Source organism: Brassica oleracea, chromosome C1, assembly GCF_000695525.1.
Source record: "Brassica oleracea var. oleracea cultivar TO1000 chromosome C1, BOL, whole genome shotgun sequence".
NCBI lineage: Eukaryota > Viridiplantae > Streptophyta > Magnoliopsida > Brassicales > Brassicaceae > Brassica > Brassica oleracea.
In genome coordinates, this window is record NC_027748.1 from 27,610,006 (window position 1) to 27,636,335 (window position 26,330).

The following is a 26,330-nucleotide window of genomic DNA, read 5'->3' on the forward strand; positions in this document are numbered from 1 at the left end:
CAAATTATAATCTGTTTTAATGCCCATCAATCTTGTAGCAGATGATAAAGCTGAATGACCATCTCTGCAACCTTCGTACAATGGTTGCTTTCCAGCATCCAACATATCATAAAATCTCTTAGCTTGTGCATTGGGTAAATCTTCCCCTCTAAAATGATAATTTACCATCTCTTCAGTACCTACACCATAATCTACATCGGTTCTAATTGGTTCTTTTAATCTAACCGCTGGCTGAGGTTCGCTAGTACTACCATGTTCATAATCAGTTTCCCCATGATGATACCAAATTTTGTAACTTCGTATAAACCCACTCAAATATAGATGAGTCCAAACATCCCACTCTTTAATAACCTGTCTATTTTTACAATTAGAGCAAGAACATCTTAACATACATGTTTTTGCTTCCGGTTGTCGGTGAACTAACCCCATGAATTCGGTTATACCTCGTTGGTATTCTTCCGTAAGCAATCTCGTGTTCGGATCCAAATGAGGTCGATCGATCCAAGAACAAAAATAATTTGAAGAAGACATATTTTTTATGAATCAAATTCGTGTGTAAATAGAGTAAGAGGGAGGATGAAGTCTGCCGACAGACCGAGGAAATACCGACGGAATTCCGACGGAAACGGCTAGTTCGTCGGAATTTCCTCGGAATTTTTAAAATCCCCCAACGGCTCTCTAACGGCTATAATATATCCTCGGAATTCATCGATTTTTTTCGAGGAATACATTTTTCCTCGGTATTCCATAAGAATATTCTGACGGATTAATATTTCCTCGGAATTTCCTCGGAAATTCCTCGGGATATTCCGAGGATTTTATTTTCCGTCGGAATGTCCGTCAGAATACCGCTGTTTTCTTGTAGTGATAGCTTAAATGCATACCTCTTTTTTTTTTTTGTAACACCTTAGATGCATACCTCATATTTGTTTTTCAACACCTTTTTTTCTTTTTTTTCAACACCTTCACTCCACTTAAATCAGAAGTTGAATCATTGTTTCGACACCCTTGTTGCATAATATCTTCACCAACTTGGAAATTTGTTTAGGTTAAATGGGTTTTCTACGAGACTTACGTAGAATTGAACCGATAAAATTGGTATCAATTTTTTCTCCATTTTGGTTTCTTTCTGAAACTTTTAACGTTGGCTGAAAAGAACCGACTGACCACCGACCGACCATGAGTAACCAACCGGGTTTTGTACCGGTTTCGGTTTCATTTTGGAAAAAGTATTCTTCCAGTAACAGCCAAATCAGTTTCTAAGAAATCCGTAGCTGAAATCAAAGACTCTAGCTTTCCGATCAAACATATCTTTTAGCAAACCAAATCCAAAAGAGTGTACGCAACTGCGATTGTGATTGAGAGAAAGAAACCTTTTTGTTTCAGTTCATTGAGATAAACTAAACGATGACGTATGGATGTTTTGAGCTTATGTAGGAGATGGATTACACCCCTCCACAAGACCCATCGAATAACAGGCCTTAATCCAGCAAGTCGGATCGATTTGATCGGCTCAGCGGCTAAACCTATCGGCTTGGCCTTAGAGCACATCTAGCCGGTCGAGTAAGTCGACCAAAAGTGCCCGGCTTGGAGGGAACCTTGTCCAGGTCCGTATACTCGGCCCCTCGCACCAAGGCCCAAAGAGGTACGAAATTAGGGCATCAGGGGGGCAGGAGTCCTATAAAAAGGGAAGGGGAAGCAACAAGAGAATGGGCTTTTGGACCATTGAACAGACTGAGCGGCTAGATCTAGGGTTTTAGGCTATCTCTTTGATTTTGTTACTCTTCGATCTCGTTGCTCTTTCATCTTCTTGTGACTCTTGTAACCATTCAGACCAAATCTAAATAAAACGTCTTTAGCCATCCCATTTCTGACTTCTTTCATCTTTGTCGACTGAATCCCGTTCAAACAATTGGCGCCCACCGTGGGGCTGACTAAAGTAACGTTCTAGATCTACATGGTTCAAGACGACGCCACCTTCGGCGCTCCGGGCGGAGAACCGACCCCAACGCCCGAAGCCGCGCCACCCATCGCCGCAGATTTTATGAGCTTTATCATGGTTCGACTTGCTCGTCTCAAAAGACGACCAACGACCAATTAGCTGCTTTGGTCACGGCCCTCACAGCTCCCGATGGCCAAACAAGCCGTCCTCAGCAGATACGCCTTCGCCTCTTTAACACCAACCCAACGGCGACCGGAGTCAACCATATCTCAGAAGACTCGGAGCCTAACGAAACCCTTCTCGCCGACCACCCCCCAGTAGGTTCTGATCTGGCGACCATACGCGAGCTCGCTGAGCTCAAACTCAGCTTTCAACAAATGAGCGAGAAGATCCATTAAGTAACCAGCGCGGCCCCGTAAATCGAGAGCGTCCTCGCTGCAACATCACGCACTCCTTTTACTAGCGCCCTTACCAGTGTACAACTCGGAAAGATAGAGAAGTTGCGCTTACCCGAGTACAAACCCGGCGGAGACCCAGTGGAACACATGACGGCTTTCAACATCGCGATGGCACGGGCTCGACTCCCCGACGAAGAAAGGGACGCAGGCTACTGCCAACTGTTCGTCGAAACTCTCCACGAGCAAGCCCTAACCTGGTTTTCTCAGTTAGAAGAAAACTCCATCGGAAGCTTCCGCGACTTGTCAGCAGCTTTTCTCAAGACTTACATTATGTTCACCAAGCGCAGCGCTACCGCCTCTAGCTTGTGGAATCTCAACCAAACCAAAGACCAGAGCCTCCGCGACTACATGGAGAAGTTCAAAGTTGTAGTCTCGAGGATTGAAATTCCAGACGGTATCGCCATCGACGCCCTGCGAAACACGTTGTGGGTTCGTTCTAAATTCCGAGAGGATTTATACCAAAACCCAACTACGTCGGTCCAGGACGCTATCGCGCGATCTGACAATTTCATCTGAATGGAAGAAGATACTAACGCCATTCTCAGCAAAATGAACGCACCCAAAGCTCCAGCGACTATAACCGCCAAACGATACCGACGAGCCTATGCAAGGAGAAACCTATCTAGAGAGAGAAAGTAAAAAATAGAGAGAAGAGAGAGAAAATAGATACCTGAATCTGCAGAAAGGAATGACGGAAGCGAGGGAGAGAGACCTATTTATAGCAAAGACAAAGGCACGCTTTCCGAGCGCAATTATTAGGTCTATGAAGGCCCAAATGGGCCTCAAAGGCCGCCTGAATGCCCAAGAACTTACTCGCGACGGTTCGGCTTCTCGCTGAAACCGGTTTTCAACCGGGTCGTCGAACTGGCATCGATTCCTGATCTCTGATTAAACCGGTCTCTGGTTAACCAACAAAACCGGTCCCTGCCTTTTCACCCAAAACGATGTATCGCCCGAGTAAACTGCATCTCATCGTAAAGATTGAGAGGCGAAAGCGCGCATCAACGACTCAACATTACTCGAAGCGACTAGAGACGCTCACAGGATGTCATGCGACTAGAAACGCTCACAGGACGTCATGCGACTAGAAACGCTCACATCGATAACTAAACGGGAAGGGTTGTCCTTTGTATTAGAACCTGTTATCCGAATAAACCTGACCCACAAATTCACTGAGACCGCCATGCCGCTCACAAGTGAACTGGGGGGGGGACTTATTGTAGGAGATGGATTACACCCCTCCACAAGGCCCATCGAATAACAGGCCCTAATCCAGCAAGTCGGATCGATTTGGTCGGCTCAGCGGCTAAACCTATCGGCTTGGCCTTAGAGCACATCTAGCCGGTCGAGTAAGTCGACCAAAAGTGCCCGGCTTGGAGGATGCCTTGTCCAGGCCCGTATACTCGGTCCTCGCACCAAGGTCCAAAGAGGTACGAAATTAGGGCATCAGGGGGGCAGGAGTCCTATAAAAAGAGAAGGGGAAGCAACAAGATAAGGGGCTTTTGGACCATTGAACAGACTGAGCGGCTAGATCTAGGGTTTTAGGCTATCTCTTTGATCTTGTTACTCTTCGATCTTGTTGCTCTTTCATCTTCTTGTGACTCTTGTAACCCTTCAGACCAAATCTAAATAAAACGTCTTTAGCCATCCTATTTCTAACTTCTTTTATCTTAGTCGACTGAATCCCGTTCAAACAGCTTCGTATGTCTGAACTCTGAAGTTGTTTATTCCTCCCACATCGGAACACACGGAGAGAAACTGTGTTGTTTATATAGCGAAGAGAAGAAGGTAGTTGTCACGACCTTACTTGAACATGAACTGTTCTATAGGCTCGTACCTCTGTATCCTTGATTTCTAAGGAGACAGGCCCCTAAACCTGGTTGATGAATCATAGCCGTGCGATCTTAGTGTGATTAACGGCTACGAATGTTCTCTGACTCTCCGCGCTGTAGAGGATCGCTATCCGGCTTGGTCTTACCTCTCTGGAGTGGTCGCACGGTTGTCTGACAGGCCCCCTTTTTTAAAAACCCCATGTCATATGAACCTCAAACCTTCAAAATGTTTTGGTTTATGAAAGCTCGTATGTCTTGTAACTAGGTTTCAGCCTTAAGCCTAAATCACATTTGCTTTCTTGTTAAATGCAAAAGACACTAAAGCTGTGGTTCGACTATAATGTTGCATTTTGTGGGAACGAAAGTTAACAGTGATTGTACTTGTATTATAATGTGATTCCAAGAATCTGTTGGCACTTGGCAGATTGATCCTTTTGGACGTTCTGCAGTATGCTCCATTTTAGTATTATGTTTTGTTTTTGGATCCGGAGGTGTGAAGGTACACTGTAGAGTGTGTAATATTCATGCAATTTAAATCCAATAGAATGTATACATATACTTCCATTTCTTTTGTTTTTGGTAAGCAGGAAAAAGACTGAAGCAGATTGCATGAACCCCTAGTTCTATTTTCAACGATGGAGAGAAGGCGCACAAACTTTGCTTCATATGCTCATATGATCCTCCCTTGGCAAGCTCTGAACCGTATCCGACCACTCCCAGGTGAATAATCACTGCTGTAAGATGAAAACACTACTGCTTCGGCTCTTGCATCCTTCACCATCTTCAACACCTCTCTCATCGCAGGCCGCTTTTCAGGCTGAATAGCCACGCAAGCCGTCGCAATGCTCAAAAGAGCTTCAAGTTTCTCCTCAGAAGAATTCAGCTCCTCGCCGGATTCAGTATCTGCCTCTCTCACCACGCGCACCCATCTGGAGATATCAGACCCGTGTTCATGGAATGATGAAGTTTTACCTGTTAGAAGCTCTAGAAGGAGGACCCCAAAGCTGTAGACATCAGAGGGTTGTGTCGTTGCCTTGCGTGAGTCTCTGCACTCAGGAGCTTTGTAGAAGAGAGAGGAAGCACTTGTGTCTTGAGGATCATGGAGATCTCTCAGACCGTAGTCCGTGAGGCAGGACTCAAAGTCAGGACCTAACAGAACATTGGATGATTTCAAGTTCCCATGAACTAAGCTCGGATTCTGATGAATGTAGACAAGACCCATTGCCAAATCCTCAGCTATTTTAAGACATGATGTCCAGTGAAGAGGCTTCCCACTCCCAGAAACTCTACTTCCTATAGACAAGACATAGATTACATACACAGAACCAAAACTGATAGGAGTGTGTGTGTGGAAAACATACATACCATGGATAAGAGAGAAGAGACTTCCATTGGGGAAGTAATCGTAGACGAGCAAGCATTCTTCTTTGGCTTGGAAGTAGGCTCTGAGAGGCACCAAGTTAGGGTGCTTGAGCCTCCCAAGGATCTCAACGTGTCTCTTGAACTCCTCCATCCGAGTAAACCCTGCTGCGTCCTTAAGCCTCTTGACAGTCACGATGAAACCAGACTCCATCACCGCCTTGTAAGTGCTCCCTATCGTTCCTCTTCCCAACGTTTCAGCTGAAGCTTTGAGTAAATCATCCATGCTGTATCTCACCGCCGTGACGTCTGGTTCACCTCTCCCCAAGAAAACCAGAGTCCCCACTGATGATCCTTCTTCATCACTTCCTTTCTCCCATGAGAACCTTTTGTTGTTTCTCCTGTCACCTTCTGTTGCTCTGTCTGACTCTCCCACTGCTTTGCTTATGCACTCTTCTCTCTTGGATTTGGTTAGCTTCTTTCTTCGTATCAGAAGAAGCAATGCTAGGAGAAGTATCACAATACCCCCACTGATGCTTCCGACAATGATTCCAGTTAGCTTTGTTTTGTTGGCTATAGGCATGGCTGTAATTGCCGAAGGTTTGGAAGAGACTCTTGTGCATGAGGAGTTTTGAATCCGATCTCCGCATAGAGCTATGTTTCCTGTAAAAGACGACTCATTGAACTGCTTCAGGGCTTGCGTCAGTGGGATTCGGCCAGAGAGCTGATTGTTAGAGACGTTAAAGAATCTCAGAGTTGTTTGGTTGAGAGGAGGAACGGAGCCGGAGAAGAGATTGTCCTGAAGGTGAAGCGTGTAAAGGCGTGAGAGATGGAGCAGCGAGCTTGGGATCTGTCCGGAAAGCCTGTTTCCGGCAAGGACAATGGTTTTGAGTCGGTGGAGAGACGTCAGTGATTCAGGGAACTCGCCGGAGAAGTTGTTGTCGTTGAGGAAAAGAGACTTGAGGTTGACCAAACCAGAGAGGTTAGGGACTGAGGCAGAGAGAGAGTTGCCTTTGAAACTAAGGACTCTAAGCTGGTCTAATTGGTTCATTCTCTTCTCGTCGAGTGAGCCAGTGAGGTTCATATTCTCAAGAACAAGCTTTGAGACTCTTGTTCCGTTAATGCATTCTTTGACACCTTCCCAGTTGCAAAGATCTGTTCCTCGCCATGGAATTGAGTTTGATGGATCAATGGATGATTTCAAACTCAGTAGAGTTTCAACGTCGCTTGATCTCACCGGTGAAACCATGTAGAAAGTAATCATTACTAAGAAGAACATATAGAAACAAGAAGAAGAAGAGACCATGATCGAATCAAACCGAATTAGAAGAAGAAAGCTTGCAACTCAGGAATAGTAATGGCATGTATTATCCAAGTTGTTGGTCACGGACAGTAACAGGTAAGATGGTCACGTGAAGCCAATGCTTCCTTGAGCTGTTTTTAGCAGTAGAGAAGTTGCTTGAATCTCACTTCTCTCTTCACTCTGCCTTTTTCTTACAATGCATCCGTGAATACTTTTATTATATTTGCATATCTTTATATATAAAGGAGGGTTTACTCCCTCCTGGTGGTGCCACATGGGATGCCAGATAGATAAGTCGACGCTTCTCATCGCGACATGTGTCAAGGTAAGCAAACGCACCGTTTCATTTTCATGTTCCCGTGTTGTGTTTGGGCTTTAACGTTTTACTCAACAAATCGAACTCAATACATCGTCTTCTCCAAAGTCGCAGCCACCAAAATCTAGGGTTCGTGTTTTGCTTAAATCGTCAAGACCAGTTACGTTCTTCTTCCTTCTTTGACACCAAAGCGTGGTTCTGTAGCACCAATGGTTCGTCTCTGTGATCCCGACTCTTATATCCGCTCAGTCTGCATTGTGGCTGTGTCGGCGATCTCTTCCCAATGCACAGATCATAGTGGCGTTGTGTCTTGCAGCGGCGATTGATGATGTGGAGGATCCGGTTCGGTTAGGCATGTGTTTCTTCCTAGGCTGAAGAGAGGTGATGAATCAGAAGATGAACAGACCTGACTTTGTAGGTATCATAATTTTCCAAGATCTGTAGTCGTATTGTAATTTTTTCTGGATTCGTAGTTCACTAAACAACTTACTAGATCATTGGCCCAGCGTTAATTGGAAAGGTGAGTGTTACCTTGATTTATGTTTAACGCTTCAAGTTTGTTCCTAAAGCTGTTTTTTTTCCTCACATTCATGTGTTTATTTGTTGTTGTTTCTTGCAGTATCCAACTCAGCATACTGCTATTGACAAGTTCATGGTCTATAAACTGATAAAAACGAGTGGGAGTGGTGTAATCAAAAGGTGATTCAAGGGAAATTCATGTTTTATGTATTTACTCAATAGTGAAAGATGATTTTAATAGGTTAGAATATTGCATGTTTTGAACTCTGTATGTGATTCTGATATTCTAAGAATGTAGGATATTGACTTTATCTGCACCAAAAAGGTCACCGGTATCAAGATGTAAAAAGATGGTGTTACGTTTCTTGCTCCAACTGTACCAAGAAGTTTCAACGGACTGTCTCAGCCTTTTCAGTGTGCACTGCAACAATACTAATGTTGTTGGTGTCGTCCGAGATGTATCTATATAGCATGTTATTTCCATTCATTGCACTGAATGTCCACACACACGTAGTTACCCTTGACACTTAATACATGTTTTCTGACTTCTAGATATCGTGTGGAGATGACCATTGCTGATGATACTGCTGATGGTCTATTTGTTAGTTCGATGGGATAATGACAAAACTACATAACATCATAACCTATGAAACTGGTCATCTATTGGTACGTGACTATTCCATCTCATATCATCGTTTGGTCTGATTATGTTCTCATACACTTGCAATCAACCACTGGTCACTTAGGCTGGAGAGGGTGTGAACCCGGAGGAGACTCAGGTCCCCCCTTTTATTGCACACATAGTAGTCAAGACCTACACGTTCTAGGTCAAGGTTAGTACCTACAACTTCACAGCGAATCATCAAGCTTTCACAATCTCAAGCATCCTTAGCGAAGGTGACCGTATGCCACTCTCTGCCTTTTGTTGACGATGTAAGTTTCATGTATATTTCATTCTTCATTCCTTAGTTTGTAAATAATTATAAGTGATTTGGTTTGAACAGGGAGCAACGATGACAATGGAGATGATATATGCTTGGTGCCAACTCAGTACCTGCTAAGGTGGACATTGGTGGTAGTAGTTTTCAGGAAGCATCAACTACATGAGCAGCTCCAAGTGGTGTCAGACACAAAGAAGCATCCAGCGCAAGCCGCTTACAAAATGGCCAAGAAAACACGCATGGCATAGGTTAAGATAGTGAGAGCATTAGACGCAGTATTTCCTCTTTGAACAATGCTAATGCATCAATATTTTTTTGAACAAGTTTGTTTTTTGTTTCCCTCCTTTTGGGTAATCTATGTTTGGTTCAGACGATTTTTATAAAAATGTCTGAGCTTTAATTGGTTTGTATATTTAGTACCATACATCATTTAATTACTAAGATTCGGTTTATATACACGAACTCGCATTCTGCTTAAATGAAAGAGGTCATCTATAAACCAATTATGATTACAATATGAGGACAACTAACCTACTAACGACGAAAGGGTTGTTTTTTCTGATCGGAGTAGCATTTGTGCTTGCCGACATAAGCGAGATTCAATTCCTGAGTTATCACCTGTTGTAAAACGTATGATCAGGAAGGCTATATAGATCATGATAGACTCATAGTCAATTGATTAGTCCAAAAATGTAAGCTTAAGCATATTAACCGGAGGTGGAGATGGTCGGGTCATTGTGGACGCTTTCTGTGTTCCCGCCAATGCCCAGGCTCCCTACTCTGCTGCTACTCAACTCTCTGGATCCAGAATCTGGATCTTTTCTATATGTTTTACTCACCATTACTCAGAGTACGTCTCACAACGTTAAGGATGCTGCGATAAAAGATTTGGCTGCAGAATGCCTGATTAATATCATTGAGACTAAATTATACATATGGAAATGCGAAGAGATACAAACTTATTTTTACGCTATAGAAATGAAGGGTGTGTTCTGATTTATTATTAAAAACATCGAATATTATTTTTCTTAGGAAAAAAATAAATAATAGTAACAGAAGAAACCAACGTAATATATCATAACGGATTTCGTTCAGAATATGATCAGATGTATTAAAATTGTGTAGTACTCAAAAGCATAATTTGATATGATCATAAAGATATATGTGTGAATACTTTTTTAATAAATTTGTAATAATCATTCTAATTTTGTTAAGTTGTGTTTTAATATGATTACTAGATCTCGACTCGCGCAACCGCGCAGATTTTTGTTTTCATTTATTTTTATATAAATATTTTGTTTTCAATTCTAAATTGATATATATTATAATATATATGTGTCTATCAATTTTTAAAACATAATAAATTTACGGTATATTTTTTTCAATGAATAGATTGTTTCAAACTTTCACATATATTTGTATCTTTTTCTATATATATATTTTCAGATTATTATTTCATTATTAAAATCGTAACTATATATATAAAGATTAGTAAAATATTGTTTTATTGTCATATTCAAAGATATTGTAACATTTCACAAATTTAGAAAGTTTTTAAAAAATTAATTTTTTCGCTTCATAGATTTCTATTATCGAGTAAATAATTAAAAATTTATTTTTATTTAATTTTTAAAATAAACTATATAGTTTAAAATTTGTTTTCATTGGTTTAAGGTAGTAAAAATTAATCATTGTTAGATAATATAATTTTTGTTATTTAAAAAAAAATCTTTATAATTTTAAAAGTTAACATCGACAAATATTTAACATATGGAAGTATAGTATCACAACATTAAATTATATATATTTAATTTATACTATCTATAATTCCAATGTATTATCTATTGTTTAAGTCTAATTATTGATAGTCCAATAAAAAATTCTGATAGACCCAAAATTTAAATGATAAGATTAGAGATTAAATGAAACATGATTTTCTAGGAATATGTCCATTAGATCCTTTTTTTTTTAAATCACACATGAATCAAGGTTGTGACTTCTGTTTTAATATATAAGATGTTATCTATACAAAATCATAATCATATAACTATAAAGACCGAATTCTTAGTGTTGTTGTTGTTGTAATCTTTTAATAATTTTTTTTTTCTTTTAAGTGATATAAAACAATAGAAAACGATGGTTTTATTTAGAGGAGATATGTGTCAATATCTATATATATAAAGAAATGTTTGCATCTCTCCTGTGATGCCACGTCACTAATTAGTCTCTTTAGGTGATGACACGTGTCCAGACTTCATTTTACTCTTTCCATTATGTTATTGTTGGGTTTTCATATTAAGAATTGATTTGGGCTTAAGAGGATAGGTCGTGGGCTTCTAATACAAAGTCATATATTAGGGCTATAGAGCATTAGTTAAGTAGGTGTAGCGGTTCAGACAACTATCTCCTACGCTTTCTCAAAGAAACGCCGTCTAGGGTTCCTCTTAACCAACTGACTATGGAGGATCCGGGAGTTAGAAATCCGGGCAATCTATGGTGGAAACCGCCGTCGGTGTAAGTTCGCGTAGCTACTTATTTTCCTTAGAAAACCTGGAACGTTACGGATCTCATATGCATTCAATCACTCTCATTAACTTCCCAATTAACTGCATCTCCCCCACTTCTTCCATGTTTTCACATTCATTGCATCCTCTTTTCTCCAGTCGGTGAATTTGCAATTATAAATAGGTTAGATTGTATCCGTAAATGCAATTTCATTCTTCACAATCATAATAACACAAAAACTTTCCACACAATTGAATCCGATGTTGGTCAATTTGGAACTTAGAGATCAATTGAGGAAACATCATCATCTCTGCAAGTCATGCCATCTTAGGAGACCAGTCTTGGGGTAGATTCTTTTCAGAAAAAACGTTTTTAATGCTTATAAGATGATATATTCCTCTGTACAAAGACTTTGATGGTGAAGTTTAAAGTGAAAAGAAAAGAATGATAAGAAGAAAATGGTTGTTACAGAGAGAGAAAGACATAATCTTCATTGTTTTTTTAGTGAGAGATGTGAAAATTTAAGATTTTAGTTCTACCATTAAAGAGGAAAGAAGAATCGGAAGTTCTAAGAGATGCAGAAAATCGAGAGCTATCAACAGAAGCCTATGAAGATGAAAAAGTATTTATTAAATGGCAACATAAATATAAGTTACAAGCTGGCACGGGCTTGCCATGTTATTTATTTGTTTTTTTGTTCAAAGGCTTGCCATGTTATAATTCTTCTGATTTTTGTTGTTACTATCAAAAATTAATTTTAATTTCGATAAGAGATACAAACAAATAATTCTCTTAAGTATTGTATCTATTACATATAAAAGTTAATTAATGCAAGGTATTTGTCAAAACAGGAAAAATGTTTAATACGTGAGATTAGGGATAGGGAATATGATCAAATCTTTCACAAGATCATATTACCCTTATTAATCCTATCATAAATTGATTTAAATTACTTAGCTTGGTTCAAAGTTAAGAAAAAACAAGTCTAATATAATTTTTGATTTGGTGTTGGTTTCAGGTTTTCAATATAAAATTATAAATACAAATTTTCAGTTAAAATATTTTTTTTTTCTTTTTAAAATATATAATAACAAATTAAACATACTAAAATATTTTTAAATCCAAAATAAAATCACATCATATAGACATTAATAAAAAGAATCGGAAGTTCTAAGAGATGCAGAAAATCGAGAGCTATCAATAGAAGCCTATGAAGATGGAAAAATATTTATTAAATGGCAACAGAAATATAAGTTACAAGCTGGTACGGGCTTGCCATGTTATTTATTTGTTTTTTTGTTCAAAGGCTTGCCATGTTATAATTCTTCTGATTTTTGTTGTTACTATAAAAAATTACCTTTAATTTCGATAAGAGATACAAACAAATAATTCTCTTAAGTATTGTATATGTTACATATAAAAGTTAATTAATGCAAGGTATTTGTCAAAACAGGAAAAATGTTTAATACGTGAGATTAGGGATAGGGAATATGATCAAATCTTTCACAAGATCATATTACCCTTATTAATCCTATCATAAATTGATTTAAATTACTTAGCTTGGTTCAAAGTTAAGAAAAAACAAGTCTAATATAATTTTTGATTTGGTGTTGGTTTCAGGTTTTCAGTATAAAATTATAAATACAAATTTTCAGTTAAAATATTTTTTTTTCTTTTTAAAATATATAATAACAAATTAAACATACTGAAATGTTTTTAAATCCAAACTAAAATCACATCATATAGACATTAATAATGTGATTTCAACTACCAAATAAACGAAAATTAGATTCACATGAGAATGAAATTGTATTTTTATTAATTAAAAAACTATAACAAAAATGATAAAATTAAATTATACAATGACCTTAAACATATTTGAAAAAAAAATTAAAAAAAAATCAAGATGCATTAAAAATAAACATATCCGTTATTAATGTTTGAGAAGAATAATTTGAGAAGATATTGTCTTCGAGTCTGTCAACCAACACAAGATTAATACTTTAAATGTTTAAGTAAATATGTAAAAAAAAATTTAAAGCTTGAATCTTCTTGAAATAAATTATATATTATTACATATTCTGAATTATTTTTGTTAATTTTGTATTCTCTAACATAAAGAATAATGAAGGCTGCTGTCATTTTAATTCAAACCATAAATATTTATTAAAAATAACAATATGATCTCAATTTTTTCCATTATTTATAATATCGTTTTCAATCTATAATGATTTAAAATATTTCATAAAATTAATATAAATTTACATAAAATAGTTTTTATTTTAACTTTCCGCCCGTAGGGCGGGCCGGTCCTATGACATATACATGCACTTACAAGTGTACATCATTCAATAATGGAGACCAAGGAATAAACAAATAGTAAAGTTTCTTGTCTTTTTATGAGTCTCCAGTGTTTTAAACTTTAAACATTCTACATATTCGGGCAGGTTGGGAGACGAATGCTGACTGCTGACTAGGGAAAGAGAAAATGACACAAAGTTTGGAGTAAAAAGCAGAGGAGAAGCAAATAAACTACAATGGTCATATTATAGTAAAACATAGACTTGTGTTGTGTGTTCAGTTTAAGTAATCTGATTTTTTGGCTTCTTGCTTCATGCAATTATTGAGTTATGTTTCCTAACCTCTTGTGTATAGGCACGTTTTATTATTTCTCATTTACAGCATACATGTACACTTCCGGATCTCACAACCCACTTTAACAACATGGCGGCAGCATTAGTATAAACTACACATGGCTACAAACTCCAGTCTGTTAAATGTATGTTTGAATTTACATTTTTCTTTGGCTATATATTGTACATGTCACTAGTTTCCTCTATTATTCCTAACTTTAGAGACGGGGTTAGATTCCATGTAGTGGTTCTCATGCCACAAAACAGAGCATTGTCTCTGCAAAATCTTACCGGTTCTGAAAGGTTTCAGTCGAAAAGTTGATGGAACGACAAGATGAAACATATTTTGATCCTGCATGCTGGATATGAAATAGCCGTTTACCCACATGATTGCTTGGAAAAAGTTAGACGACCTAACCGGGGAATAGGAAGAGAGGTTCAAAAGAACATAACAACACCAAGTCTAGACAAGATCCAAATTGCATAAAACAGAAACACAAGAACTGTATATAATCAAAACTCAATTAATCAAAACCATATATCAGTTACAGGCAACATATTTTGTAGACAAAACTTGCAAGTAAAAAGATCTGACTCATAGCCAACCCACTCTCCAACTATGTTTCCTTCAAGAAAAGATGAATATGAATGAACCTTTCATATTGCTGGAGCTCCACACTAGTCTCAATCCTTAGTTTGGCGCATTTTCTTTCTAGTTTTAGCCGTCGCATGTGCTTTTTCTCCATCCGTGATAGACGAACCCTGGATGTTCAAATATAAAAGTTAAACCGGCAAGGCTTTTGACAGACTAAGCATGGTCACAAGGTTAGAGTAAATGACCCGGCTACGCTTACCTGTTCCTGTTTTTGTGATATCATACCCTGTCTTCGTGATTTTCTGTTTCCCTTTACCTGCTTCTCCTACGGTCAAGAGTTTTGGTTAGCACTCATCTGAAGAAGTCAAAAGCACTTGTTTTGCAATTTCTCAATAAAATGCAAAACCTGAGATGGCGTCTCTGGGTTATCCACTTCGGTTCTGAGCTTTCCTTGTTTTTGAGATCTCTTACCCTTTCTTTGTGATCTTCTGTTCCCTTTTATCTGCTTCTCCTACATAAATTTGTATTATTGGTTTAGGACTCATCAGAAGAAACTTGTTGGCATATTCTTGAATGTCAAAAAGAAAACCTGAGATGGCGTCTCTGGATCATCAACATCTTCATCATCAGTTCCAAGCTTCGCTTCTTTCATTAATTTCTCAGAACGAGCATGATTCTGAAATTAGTTAAATCAAAATAAAACTTAGATTGAAGCTGAATAAAAGCTAAAGCAAACCTCATGCTTATCACCTAATCCTTCAGACTCATTCCGAAAAGCCAATAATTTGAATGAATAAAGCTAACTAATTTTATACCTTGGATGAAACATGCTCTTGCATAGTCCTCTCGTTCAAACAAATGGTGTTTGGGCAATATCTGCACTTGTAAACCGATTTGCACTTAATCATACAACCCAGAATATAGTTATCTTCCTCTTCTTCCGGTGGTTCTTCCAAACCGTATTGCATCGACGTCTTCTCATATCTCCCTCGATAGGCATCACCATCAGAGTCTTCATCATCGTCTTCAACATCAGCAGCTATAACAGTAATTTAAAACCAAAGTTTGTCACCTTTAACTATCTAACTTCTCTAAACATTCTCAATTAATGGTTCGATTGAAAAGAAGCAAGCAAACCTGGGGAGTCATCTTCTTCTTCTCCACCCTCTGAGACGGAATCATCATCGTCTTCAGAACCTTCTGCAACGGCATCTTCGGATTGGGATTGCTCTGACTCTTCTTCTTCAGATTCAGGATCGGAATCAGAAGAGAAGCAAGAGGAGTCGGATCCACTGTCCTTATCACCATGCTCAAGCTTGTAAAACCGCCTCTTTATCATTTTTCTCTGCTCCCTAAATCAAGAAATCGAAAATCTGTCGGAAAGGACCAGAGTCAAAAGAAAGAGGAGAGACTCTGTACGGTGCAGAGAGCTTGGAGACTGAAAGGTAGGGGACACTTTGTTAGGGTTTTATAGGTTATTCTTGTAATTAAAAGGCTTTCCTAAGGGTGTTTTCGTAATTTAAGGCTCATTATTATTATTATTAGTTTTTGTTGAAATTGTATTTCTCTCTCTATTAAAGCTACTTCACCATCACTACTAACGCAGAGAAAGTTGTTACCTTTTGACTCAGCGGTGAATATTTCGGGTTTACCAATGCAAAATCTCTATCGTTTCGTTCTTTTACTTGGGTTTTGATCAAGATTCTCGAGCTGATTCTTTGTTCTCACAGAAAGTTCTCGACTTTTGTGAGTTAAGAATAGTTAGGCTTGTTTTGTCGAGAGTGATTCTTCTGAAAAAATTGACTTCTTCAAAGTGTTTTTGAGTTCTATAATCGGTGGGCTAACTATTTTATTGTATCTTCTGCTTCAGTGAGAGTTGCAAAAAGATGAAAGATAGAGAAAGCGATGGGAGGATTCTTGACAACAGAATCTTCGTGGGAGGCTTGTCTTGGGATGTCACTGAGAGGCAGCTTCAATATACTTTTCACCGCTACAGAAAAATCATCGAGTGTCAGGTCTACAACTCGAAAATCTTTCTTCTCTGCTTGTGCTGTGTCATACCTCCTTGAGTGGTTGACGACCGATGAGAAATTCCAGAGACTCGTGTTGGAGCTTGTGATTTAGTTTGGATGATATCTCTGAGCTTTAGTAAGAACTGGTTTGATGTTCATATATGTGGAATGTCTACCATGTATCTAAATGAGGTTTATTGAGTTGTTGAAAGGGTCAGTGGATAAATTAGTACAGATTTCTTAGCAAGAAGACACCCGTTTTTGCTCCTAACTTGATTTTGATCTTATGTTTGTTGAAAACTATGATCAGGACTGCAATGGTTTTGATACATAATCACATCCTGTGGAGACTACTTAATCTTGTTCTGTAACAAGGACAATTGTTTGGCACATGGAAGCATCTCCAAGATGATAACTTTGCTGGTCAATAATGGTCGGTCTTGATCAGAGCATATTAGCCTTTTCTTTTAGTGGTATTAGACTGAAAAAACTGATTGTTGAGGTTTTGTTGTAGTCACATTAAGATAATGAGAAAGTGATCATGGATAACATTGCCAGATGCAAAGGTTTAGAGTTTGGTTTGGCTAGAAGTTGGGATCAATGTTGTAACACTCCCTGTGGATTTGTATCTCTACAAGCATGCGGATGTAATTTGACATTCTGTTGTTTGATTCTAAGGACTTCCAGTGAAGGAAATGTTTTGGGATATTTATCTCCATGGTTTTATGGAACTTAGTATACATCAGTAATATATTGTTCAGGTTAGTATTGTGTATTGAATGTTCTGAGTCTTACTGATTGTCTTCTGTTTGCCAATTCCAGCATGTGCATTTTTTTTTGGTTGTGTAACACTAATACTATTGTCCTTTTTGTGTCATTGTAGATCATCGTGGAGAAAGATACTGGTCGCCCACGTGGTTTTGGTTTCATTACATTCAATGATCGCCGAGGAGCTGATGATGCAATCAAACACATGCACGGGAGGGAGTTGGGTGATAGGGTCATCTCGGTGAATAAGGCTGAGCCGAAGGCTGGTGGGGGAGAGGATCTTCGTAAGTGGAGGCTATTCATCACAAGGAAGGGGTGCTGCTGAAGATGAGTGCTTTAAGTGTGGGGGTCATGGTCACTGGGCTCGAGAATGCCCATCATCAACTGGTGGTGATCGAGGTCGCTACAGAGATCCACCTGCAATGCACTCTAGAGTTGGAGAATACGATGGACACCAAGATCGTTATGGAGACCGTGACCGTGATCGCTACATGGATGATCATCGTGATGGTGGACGGTGTAGCTACAAAGACCGCTTTGAAGGTAGAGACAAGTATGAAACTCGTGACTTGTATCCAGTGGAGAGGTTTGTAACTCTTCTTCTCTCTGGTCTAGTTAGTTCCTACAGGTTACTGGCTTAGGAATGTTCTGATCTTTTGATGCATAACCAACCGAAGCAGGTATGGTCGACCAGGAGACCGTTTGGTGAGTGATAGGTATGGGATGCCTCAATGCCATCATCATCTTGAGGATGAGTATGGCAGGGGAGAGAGAGGCTATGACAGGGACAACAGATACGAAAGTGATAGGTATGGAGACATGGGACCATTGCGTTATGAGGGAAGAGCCTATAGAAGCAGATCATGTCCTTATGACCGTCCTAGCCGAGCTGGAGGCCGATCTTCTTCATATGAACGTTGCTAGTTTATTTATTCGATTAAAGAGATATCAATGCTTGTCTTTTTGGGATTAGGGGATGTATCAGAATTGTTTTCTCTCATAGGATGGAACTGAATTCTAGAACTAAAATAGTTATGTTCTTGTTGATTCCCAGAACAAACTCAATAGACTCATCACATAAAAGCTTTCTGAAGAGTCTCTATTACTCAATGTACCAAAACTGATGGGTTTAGATAGAACACTTGAAACAGATCACAGATCAAAAGCTCACTCTCAGGCTCTCAGCTAAATCCTTGAAGTTGATATTTGAGATCTTTTCGTGAACAAATAACATAAAAGGAGGAAACTTGACAAAAAAAACACAAAACAATCTCTTATCTTACTCCCGAAGTTGTCCGATGTAGAAATCCTCGATCATGTCGAAAACACGAGTGGCGTGTTGTGGTCCGAAAAACCCATCAGTAGAATCATCACCAGCATGATCTAGAATAGCGTCACCACCAGGATGTTCTTCAACATAAGAAGTGACATCATAGACTTTATCTTTGATTATGATCCAACAATCGTATCTTTTGTTGTGCTCTGCGACTTCACTCTTGCTGTAACTTTTTGGCTTCGAATCTTTAGGGTCATCATTACTAGATTGTTGCTTCTTCTCTTGACCACCATTGGATGACCTTCGCTTTCCTTGGATTAAGAACAATGCTGAAACTAGAAAACCCAGAAGCAATCCGATCACGGCTATCATCTTCGTTGAGAGAGAGAGAGGATGAAATTGGGTTTCTTTTGGTTTACAAATGGAGAGAGAATGATGGGTTTAGACTTAGATCCAGATTGTTGACCAAACAAATGATTGGATTTAGTGTTTCTTAACAACTCTTAATATGAGAGGGCATAAAAGTCACAACAATAATTAATAGTCTTCTTCTCTAGTGTTTTGATTTAACGATTTCAATTAGGAAAAGTATTTAGATGCACACACAGTCTTTTGATTTAACGATTTCAATTAGGAAGAGTATTTAGATGCAGATTTGTGTAATCGTGTGGAACATAGTATTGTTTATGTTTGCTTCTTTACCTCATTTAAAAGAACTCTCGTATGTGACTTAAGTCTAGAACTATACACCCAAATCTAGTGATGGAGATTGCATTTGAAGTGTGAAAAGAGAAATTGAGGCTTAGTAATCTTGCATATTAAGGTTCAGATTGAACTTAAACCAAAATTTTAATAATTAGGGATAAGTTTTATACTGTTTTGATATGGTATTGTTGTGTTCAGCAATGCATTGTTGTGAGAGTTTTGGAAAAAGACGAATGAATAACTTATATAGTAATCTAAGGGCCTACGTCGCTCCAAGAATTCAAGAACCGGTTTCTGAGTCGACTAATGAGCCATATACCATGTTAAATCATCGCTCCAAGTTTCTTGAGCAAGCAAAAATCACAGTGGTTATATCAAAAGTGAATATTCAATCTCAATGCCATGACTCGTCGATGTTTACCACTACTTACCAAACTTTCACATTTACAAGAAGTCCTTTTTTTTTGTCTTTTTTTTGCTAAACTATAAATATCAAATAAATGAAAGAAAGATTTTACAAGAAGATCTTAAGTTTGAACCATCTTGGCAAAAAGAAAAAAAAATGGATCACAAAATTAAACTTACAAAAGAAAAACAACTATCTCAGCCACATCGCCATAAACGAGCGGAAATGCCTATTCAGTCTTCTAGCATAAGTGATGCGCCTCAGTCCATGGATCAGCACATGGAACCGTACCAGAATGGAGATCAGACCGTTCAAGAAAGTTCAGCCGAGGTTCGCCTTCCTAGCCTTACCGTCCAAGACGATCGAGCCGTGTACCGCCTCGACCCAGTTACATCTGGAATGAAGCTTCGACCAAGTCCACGTCCTGAAGACCGATCTGACCGAACCAGTACGCGTCCTTCCCAACCATCTCGACAAGCCAAAGTTAACAGCCAAGCCAAACTTGACTTGGATCATGCCAGACTTGACATGGATCATGTCAGACTTGACGTGGATCATCCCAGACTTGACTTGGATCATGCCAGACTTGACTTGGATCGTGAGATTTCCCAAAATGATCGAGACTTCTCTCTCTTGGTCCGTTTGGCACGAACCGACTGTTCCAATGATCGAGCCAATGGACTAATCCTCATGTCCGACTCCCTGTTGGACTTCTATCATTCAGATTTCTCTAAGGCACGAATCATCCAACTATCTGAAGACTTAGGCCGCATCAGTACACTGCTTGATCAGGCCACGGACTATCCAGACCGTCCCGCGTTCGTCCAGCTCCTTACCGCAGCGACTTCAACTTGATCGAATGAATCTAGACATCAGCCGAAGAGTCACATCGACCAGATCTGAATCTGAAGAGTTTCGTGACTGACTTTCCACATTCTCAGTCAATTTTGTTATTTCCTAAGTGTTTTTATTAATGTCTTTCATTTACCACAAGTACTATAAATATGTAATCTCTTCTTCATTATCAATGAATCGATTTTCCCTTAAGTTTATGAGTTTATCTCTTTGTTCTTTGCTTAGAACAGTCTTTGTTTCTTGTCGAGTGATTCTCCAAGTAAACATATCTTCCCTTGTTGGTCGTGACGTAACATTCCAAACCACAATCGAAGCCGGTAGTATCATAAAGTCTTTCCGCAACCTTGTGTGTCGCCTTTCAAACCACCCAGTTCTCCCATCTTTGTCGAGTTCATTATCCAAAATCTCGTTGAGTGATCCTTGTCCGAATCTAGGACGTATCAATAGGTTTCTCAGCTCCTTATCAATTCCATAGAAAACTGAGGCAGGCGGGATCAAAATCTGATTATGTATCAAGTTGTTCCTTTGCTTCTACAGATGAAAGACAACAGTTCGAACAGCTAGCTTATGAAGGAGCTATGTGACACTTTCAAGACAACATTTTGTCTTTTTATTGTTGTCGATCACTTTCAAGACTTATGTGACATTATAATTTAGACACATGCCAAACACAAACAACTTGTAATGACAAAACTGTATTAACAAAATCAAATTTTAGTAGTTTTCATTTATTCAACATATATAAGTGTCGGAGATCGAAAAACATGTAAAAGTTTCAAAAGAAAAAGCTAGTAACAATAGCCCTGTTCGGGACACAGTCGCGGCTACTAGCGTCAGCGTCCAAATTTAAAACATGCATCTGAGAAAAGATTTCCAGAGTTTGGACGCAGCAGTTATTTCAAGCTTTAGATTAGTCATGCTTTGGGACGCTGGAATTAACAGCGGCACCCGCATCCCCTTTTACAGTCGCTCGGCAACGCCGGCAAGCCACAATAATTAAATTTTCTTTTAAGATCACTCATTTTGTTTCCGTCAACGTGTTATTTTTTTACCGCTACCGCTGCTCCCGGCAGCTATGAAAAGAACATGCCTAATACAACTTTATCAAACAAAATTAAATTTATTACTTTTTATGGTTATTCAACACAAATTTTATTCAACAACTGTGTTATAATATTCTATTGTTCTATTATTTTGTTATTAAATATTTATTTTAAAGATGAATCATCACCATAAAAAAACACTTGTACTTAATTAGTTAAAATTTAATAAAAGATATATATATATTTTTTTGAGAAATTGTCCACAGGATGCAGATAACGTAATTTTTGAGAGATCGGCTGATGGTATGGACGACGTTAGGAAAGTTACAAGAGAACATTCGGCATAAAATACATAGTTTAGCTCTAGCAATCAATCGTATCTGATAATTTTTTTTTTTTTTGCAACTAATATCTGATAAGTTTTTGTACAAGTTTTTGATTGTATATGCTAACTACTACAGATTCTATTTTCTTAAAATAAAATAATGATTTTATAAATCAAAGTACAGACTCATAGTATGTTAAGAATAAAAGAAATGGATAGTAACAAGTAATGCATGCAAAAAATCTTAAAGCAAAAAATGGCATATATGGTGTAAAAAAAGAAAAAGAAAATGTCATATTCCATTGAGAAAATGGATACTCAACTTTATGATTTTCAAATAGCTTGTTGTCGTAAAATAAAGAGGAAAAAATGTTCGAAAGTGTATGTGACTGTGTTATTCACAAATTGGCTAAGATTAAAAAATTATTCACGAATAAACCAAACCTTCTCTCCTCAAAGAGTGGACAAAACAAAACCAAAAGCAAAACCACACTCAGAATAAAAAGTGCTTCTGCTCCAAAAAACAAAACCACCATTTTACTCCTCTCTCTCTCTCTCTCTCTCTCTCTCTCTCTCTCTCTCTCTTCGCTGGCTTCTGCAATTCGAAAATTCGCATCTCGCTGACGCTCCTCGCGAATCACTTCTCCAAAATCTCCAGCTCTATCTCCCTTTGCGATCTATCTGGGTTTGTGGACGATTTCATCTCTATCTGCAGCACCGATCGTTAGGGGGGTTTAGGGTCTTGCATCGAGGCGATTTTAAGCTCCGGCGAGGCATAATCATCGTCTTTTCTCTTTTGGGGGGGGCTAAATACGAGGTGGGTTTCTCTTGGTCTTTAATCAATTCTTCTTTTTTGGCTTGCGTCCTGGTGTAATTGCGAATTGGCTAAACCCTAAATCGAACATGTCTGGTTCTTAGCTCAAGCTCTCCGGGAATGATTCCGATGTATAATTACTGCGTGCCGAGCAGTAGCACGAGCATGACTGCTTCCTCTGGATTCCATCTTACTGTAAATTCTCCGGTTGGACTCAAACATGAAGCTGCTTTAGCTGTCGATTGGTCTCTTGAAGAGCAGTATACATTGGAGAAAGGTCTTGCAAAGTATGTCTTCTTCTTTTGCGCTTTTCCTTCTTAATCTTTCTTATGCTGGACGGTTTAAGGAAGTAGATGTAGTAAAGGAAAAAGGTCTTGACTTTGCGTCTCACTTGAACTTTAATATAGCACATATTCTGTTATCTCGTATCATAAATCTGAATCTGATTCTTATAGAGATGTCAGTTTTGTACCCTTTTTTTCTTGCTATTTTTAGGTTTAAAGATGAACCACAGGTTACTAAGTATGTAAAGATCGCATCAACTCTACCAGATAAAAGTGTACGGGATGTAGCTATGAGGTGTAAATGGATGACGGTAAGCCTCGTAACTCCCTTTTCATTAAGTTTATCATAAACTGTTTATGTGAGCGGCTTGTATTCTTCTTGTTATTGCCCTTTTACTTGTCAGTTGAAAGAACCAAAAATTCAGCAGTTATAACTTATACGATATGTGGCTGTCATGAAATTAGTGGTCCGAGAGATATTTCTATAACTGTTAAAGCATATGTTAAGTATAAGGGAACCAATATGGTGATGCTACTTTGTGTGTATGTATGCTTTGTTAAATATAAATTCCTACAGGAAAAGATCTTATATATATTTTTGGCTATAAGGTAGGACTAAAAGTTCTGTTTCTCTATTGGTCAAACACACCCTACCATATCATAAAGGTCTGTCTAAAGTATGGTTGAGTTTGTGCAAGGAGAGAAATAACATGTATTGCTGACGATAGATCTCGCTTTCTGTTTGCTCTGGAGTCATGTTGGAACTTTATTTGACCCTAAGCTCACTTTATGGGTAATGTTAGATAATCCTTGGTCTTTCCGAACTTTCTGAAATTGATTTTGACATGTAACCTTTAATTAAGAGTACTATTTGTGCTACCTGCAGTATGCCTTACAGTGTAGTGTTTTAGATTCATATAATAAAGTGGGAAAATGAGTTAAACAAGTTTTTATGCTAAATATTACCTCCTAGGCTTATTTTTGTGACTCGTTCAAACAGAAAGTTTCAACATTACTGTTTTTTTTAACTTTTATAATAACTGCTAGTTTGCTATTATTTTATCTTTCAACTACTTACATCTATGATCTTTAAATTGTCTTGGCTAAGAATAGTATCCTTTTTTACAGCAAAAACGAAGAAAAGGAGAAGAACATAGTGCCACGAATGTTAATTATAGAAAGGTATGTTTGCTTAACCAAAAGCTAGTGTATATCTTCTTCTGTAATCAAGTAAACATATAATTGTAGATGGCCTATGTTATATTTTTCTTTAGAAGAGCTTATTAGCTGCAACTGACTTTTTTTAATTGATTAAGGTGGTGGATTTACCCCCAAAACTGAACATGTTCTCCACCGTGCCACAACAAAATGCTACATATGTCATGAACCCTATGTGCCAGAGTGCACGCGTGCCTTTTGAAGGTTAGTGAGTACTATTTGGGTCATAGATTCACAGTATTGTCGGCATTATTATCTTCTTCTCTCTTTCCTGCAAATGATATAACCGTAAAAAAGTATTATTTCAGAATGACAAGGTGCATCTTGTCTAGAATTTCGAGCAATTTACTGGAAAATTTGTGATTCATCTTGTTGATGTTAGAGAGTTCCTTGTCTCTCTTGATTACTGTCTCATCTTCTTAGTTACTTGTGCCATCTTAGAATGAAAAATCAACCTTGTTACATTATCCTAAAGCTGTTACATTTTCAGGTTTCATATTTATTCCAAACTCCTGTTTTCTTAGGTGCAAGTGATGCAGTTATGGAGCTTCTACGGCAGAATGCTCAAGCTTTTAGTCAAATTTCTTCAAACCTTTCTGCGTTCAAGGTATTTGATTTGCATATTTTTTTTTGTTTTAGCAACAGTAAATAGGTAATCTGAGCCTAATGCTAGTTGGTAGAGAAACATTGGTATGCGCAGAAAAAATTGTTGATCCTACTTTTCACATGCAGTGGTCATCCTAATATTCTATTTTATGCATACAGCCACAGGATAACATCAGTCTGTTTTATCTTGCAAGAAATAACATCAGTTCCATCTTGAATGAGTATGTGGATCTATTTGCACGATGAATCACTAATGATACATTTCCTTTGTCGTCTCTCTTCTTCTCTTTATAAAAGCTTGATTTGTTATACTCTTACTTATCATTGCTGCAGCATGAAGCAGATGCCTGGTATCAGCAGCCGAATGTCACCACTGCCTGTTTCAATCAACAATGATCTTGTTAGCATGTTAATGACGAGTACACGACGGGTAAGCAATCTTGCATTTACTCTGCAGATGGTGTGGATAGGACCCTTAAATAGTTTGGTTTACTTAACGTTTGATGTTAAAATAGAATATTTTTACCTGTCTCTCAGCCGAGCTCTTATATCATTCCTTCGAGTATCCATCTGAAGCAGGAACCAAGAAACTGATGGGGGAGGTGGGGTGGGAGAGATTTGGTTTTGACCAATGCTAAAGGAAATAAGCACAAAAAACTGGTGAAATGGCAGTTGTTAGATGTGACCTGGACTTAAAGAAGATGGTTTATCACCTGCGGATAACACAAGATTGAACGAATATTATCTGGTAGAACCATTTGTGCTGTCGGCTAATTTTTGCGTGGAAAGGGTTAACAGCTGGTTAACCAAAACACCTTTCCAAGATATGAATTCGTTGCACATATCCGTCGTAGAGCTGGTTGTATAGATCAGCCGTTTGTGTAAGGTTTTAGATGAGAGTTATTTACGTTTGTATTAAGAACACATCTTTGTAAGTTTTTGGTCTTCAATCTTTATAAGCATCTCATACTTTATGCTCAGATTAGCTGTCACATGATACGGCTTCTCTTCAATGGTGCCTATAGTCCATTTGACCGTGAGGTCAGCTTTGTGCCTCAAATTTGAAAGAAAACTGACATCAACTAAAAGTTGCCAACATAGAACATACATTTTTTTTAATCAATGTAAACTGAAGTTCACTTGGGGAACTCTATACACAATTTATTCTTTCAGATTTGGGTTTCCAGTAATGATAATCTACTCTGGAAGAAAGCAACGCATTCATCTCTGTGACTGGAATATCAACTATAAATCCGGTCTAGGCAATATCGGTTTAGTAATTTCATTTATGCATTTTGGTTTAGTTCCTTGGTTTAGTAAACACTTATATGTACATCTTTTCCCTTTTACTGGATTAATCAACCAAACACAAATATTATCTTCAAAACCCTAAATCTCTCTGTTCATCATCATCCATCATTAAATCTATGTTCTTCGGGTTGACTAACGGTGAGTTTTGAACTGGATCTATCGGTTACTCTACAGGAACTGTCCCAATCTCGCTGACTAGGTTTGGACATATAAACTGAAACCAATATGGAGCCAAACTAAAAGAAAAACAAAACCGAACCGATATTACAAATAATCAAACGGTTTTTATATCTCTGGAACCAAA

The 26,330-nt window shown here is 38.1% G+C and overlaps 5 protein-coding genes and 1 long non-coding RNA gene across 17 annotated transcripts; 3 read left to right on the forward strand and 3 right to left on the reverse strand.

Moving 5' to 3' along the window:
- Positions 1 to 4,744: 4,744 nt before the first annotated feature.
- On the reverse strand, positions 4,745 to 7,104 carry LOC106312722 (inactive leucine-rich repeat receptor-like serine/threonine-protein kinase At1g60630). Its single transcript, XM_013750345.1, has 2 exons — positions 5,598 to 7,104; positions 4,745 to 5,525 (listed from the first exon to the last, which is right to left on the reverse strand). Exons 1-2 carry the CDS (start codon positions 6,895 to 6,897, stop codon positions 4,903 to 4,905), a joined length of 1,923 nt encoding a protein of 640 aa, XP_013605799.1. The 5' UTR covers positions 6,898 to 7,104; the 3' UTR covers positions 4,745 to 4,902.
- Positions 7,105 to 7,294: 190 nt separating this feature from the next.
- LOC106312760 lies at positions 7,295 to 9,121 on the forward strand. Of its 8 annotated transcripts, none has more exons than XR_001264225.1 (5): positions 7,295 to 7,730; positions 7,830 to 8,202; positions 8,282 to 8,395; positions 8,476 to 8,662; positions 8,734 to 9,121. It is a non-coding gene; the product is annotated as an uncharacterized LOC106312760 (long non-coding RNA). The 8 variants fall into 8 exon arrangements; XR_001264222.1 differs by having other exon boundaries at positions 7,830 to 8,187; XR_001264190.1 differs by having other exon boundaries at positions 7,830 to 7,909; positions 8,028 to 8,395.
- Positions 9,122 to 14,270: 5,149 nt separating this feature from the next.
- On the reverse strand, positions 14,271 to 15,838 carry LOC106312731 (myelin transcription factor 1-like protein). Of its 5 annotated transcripts, none has more exons than XM_013750382.1 (6): positions 15,541 to 15,838; positions 15,219 to 15,427; positions 14,993 to 15,079; positions 14,810 to 14,914; positions 14,663 to 14,728; positions 14,271 to 14,570 (listed from the first exon to the last, which is right to left on the reverse strand). In XM_013750382.1, exons 1-6 carry the CDS (start codon positions 15,740 to 15,742, stop codon positions 14,493 to 14,495), a joined length of 747 nt encoding a protein of 248 aa, XP_013605836.1. In that variant the 5' UTR covers positions 15,743 to 15,838; the 3' UTR covers positions 14,271 to 14,492. The 5 variants fall into 5 exon arrangements, with proteins under 5 accessions (XP_013605836.1, XP_013605826.1, XP_013605818.1 ...); XM_013750372.1 differs by having other exon boundaries at positions 14,810 to 14,905; positions 15,219 to 15,442; XM_013750364.1 differs by having other exon boundaries at positions 14,810 to 14,911; positions 15,219 to 15,442.
- Positions 15,839 to 16,017: 179 nt separating this feature from the next.
- Positions 16,018 to 18,281, forward strand: LOC106326618 (glycine-rich RNA-binding protein RZ1B). The gene is given in 4 exon segments (XM_013764547.1): positions 16,018 to 16,418; positions 17,299 to 17,471; positions 17,473 to 17,769; positions 17,864 to 18,281. Coding segments are annotated over 4 exon segments (843 nt in total). The 5' UTR covers positions 16,018 to 16,289; the 3' UTR covers positions 18,108 to 18,281.
- A 14-nt stretch (positions 18,282 to 18,295) lies between these two features.
- Positions 18,296 to 18,917, reverse strand: LOC106326629 (cytochrome B5-like protein). The gene has a single exon (XM_013764556.1). The coding sequence runs from the start codon at positions 18,829 to 18,831 to the stop codon at positions 18,463 to 18,465; it is 369 nt and encodes a 122-aa protein (XP_013620010.1). The 5' UTR covers positions 18,832 to 18,917; the 3' UTR covers positions 18,296 to 18,462.
- Positions 18,918 to 22,304: 3,387 nt separating this feature from the next.
- On the forward strand, positions 22,305 to 25,682 carry LOC106325626. The gene is made up of 9 exons (XM_013763672.1): positions 22,305 to 22,610; positions 22,712 to 22,894; positions 23,103 to 23,202; positions 24,020 to 24,073; positions 24,208 to 24,313; positions 24,634 to 24,716; positions 24,875 to 24,936; positions 25,049 to 25,145; positions 25,253 to 25,682. The coding sequence occupies exons 2-9, from the start codon at positions 22,728 to 22,730 to the stop codon at positions 25,307 to 25,309; spliced, it is 726 nt and encodes a 241-aa protein (XP_013619126.1). The 5' UTR covers positions 22,305 to 22,610; positions 22,712 to 22,727; the 3' UTR covers positions 25,310 to 25,682.
- Positions 25,683 to 26,330: the final 648 nt, after the last annotated feature.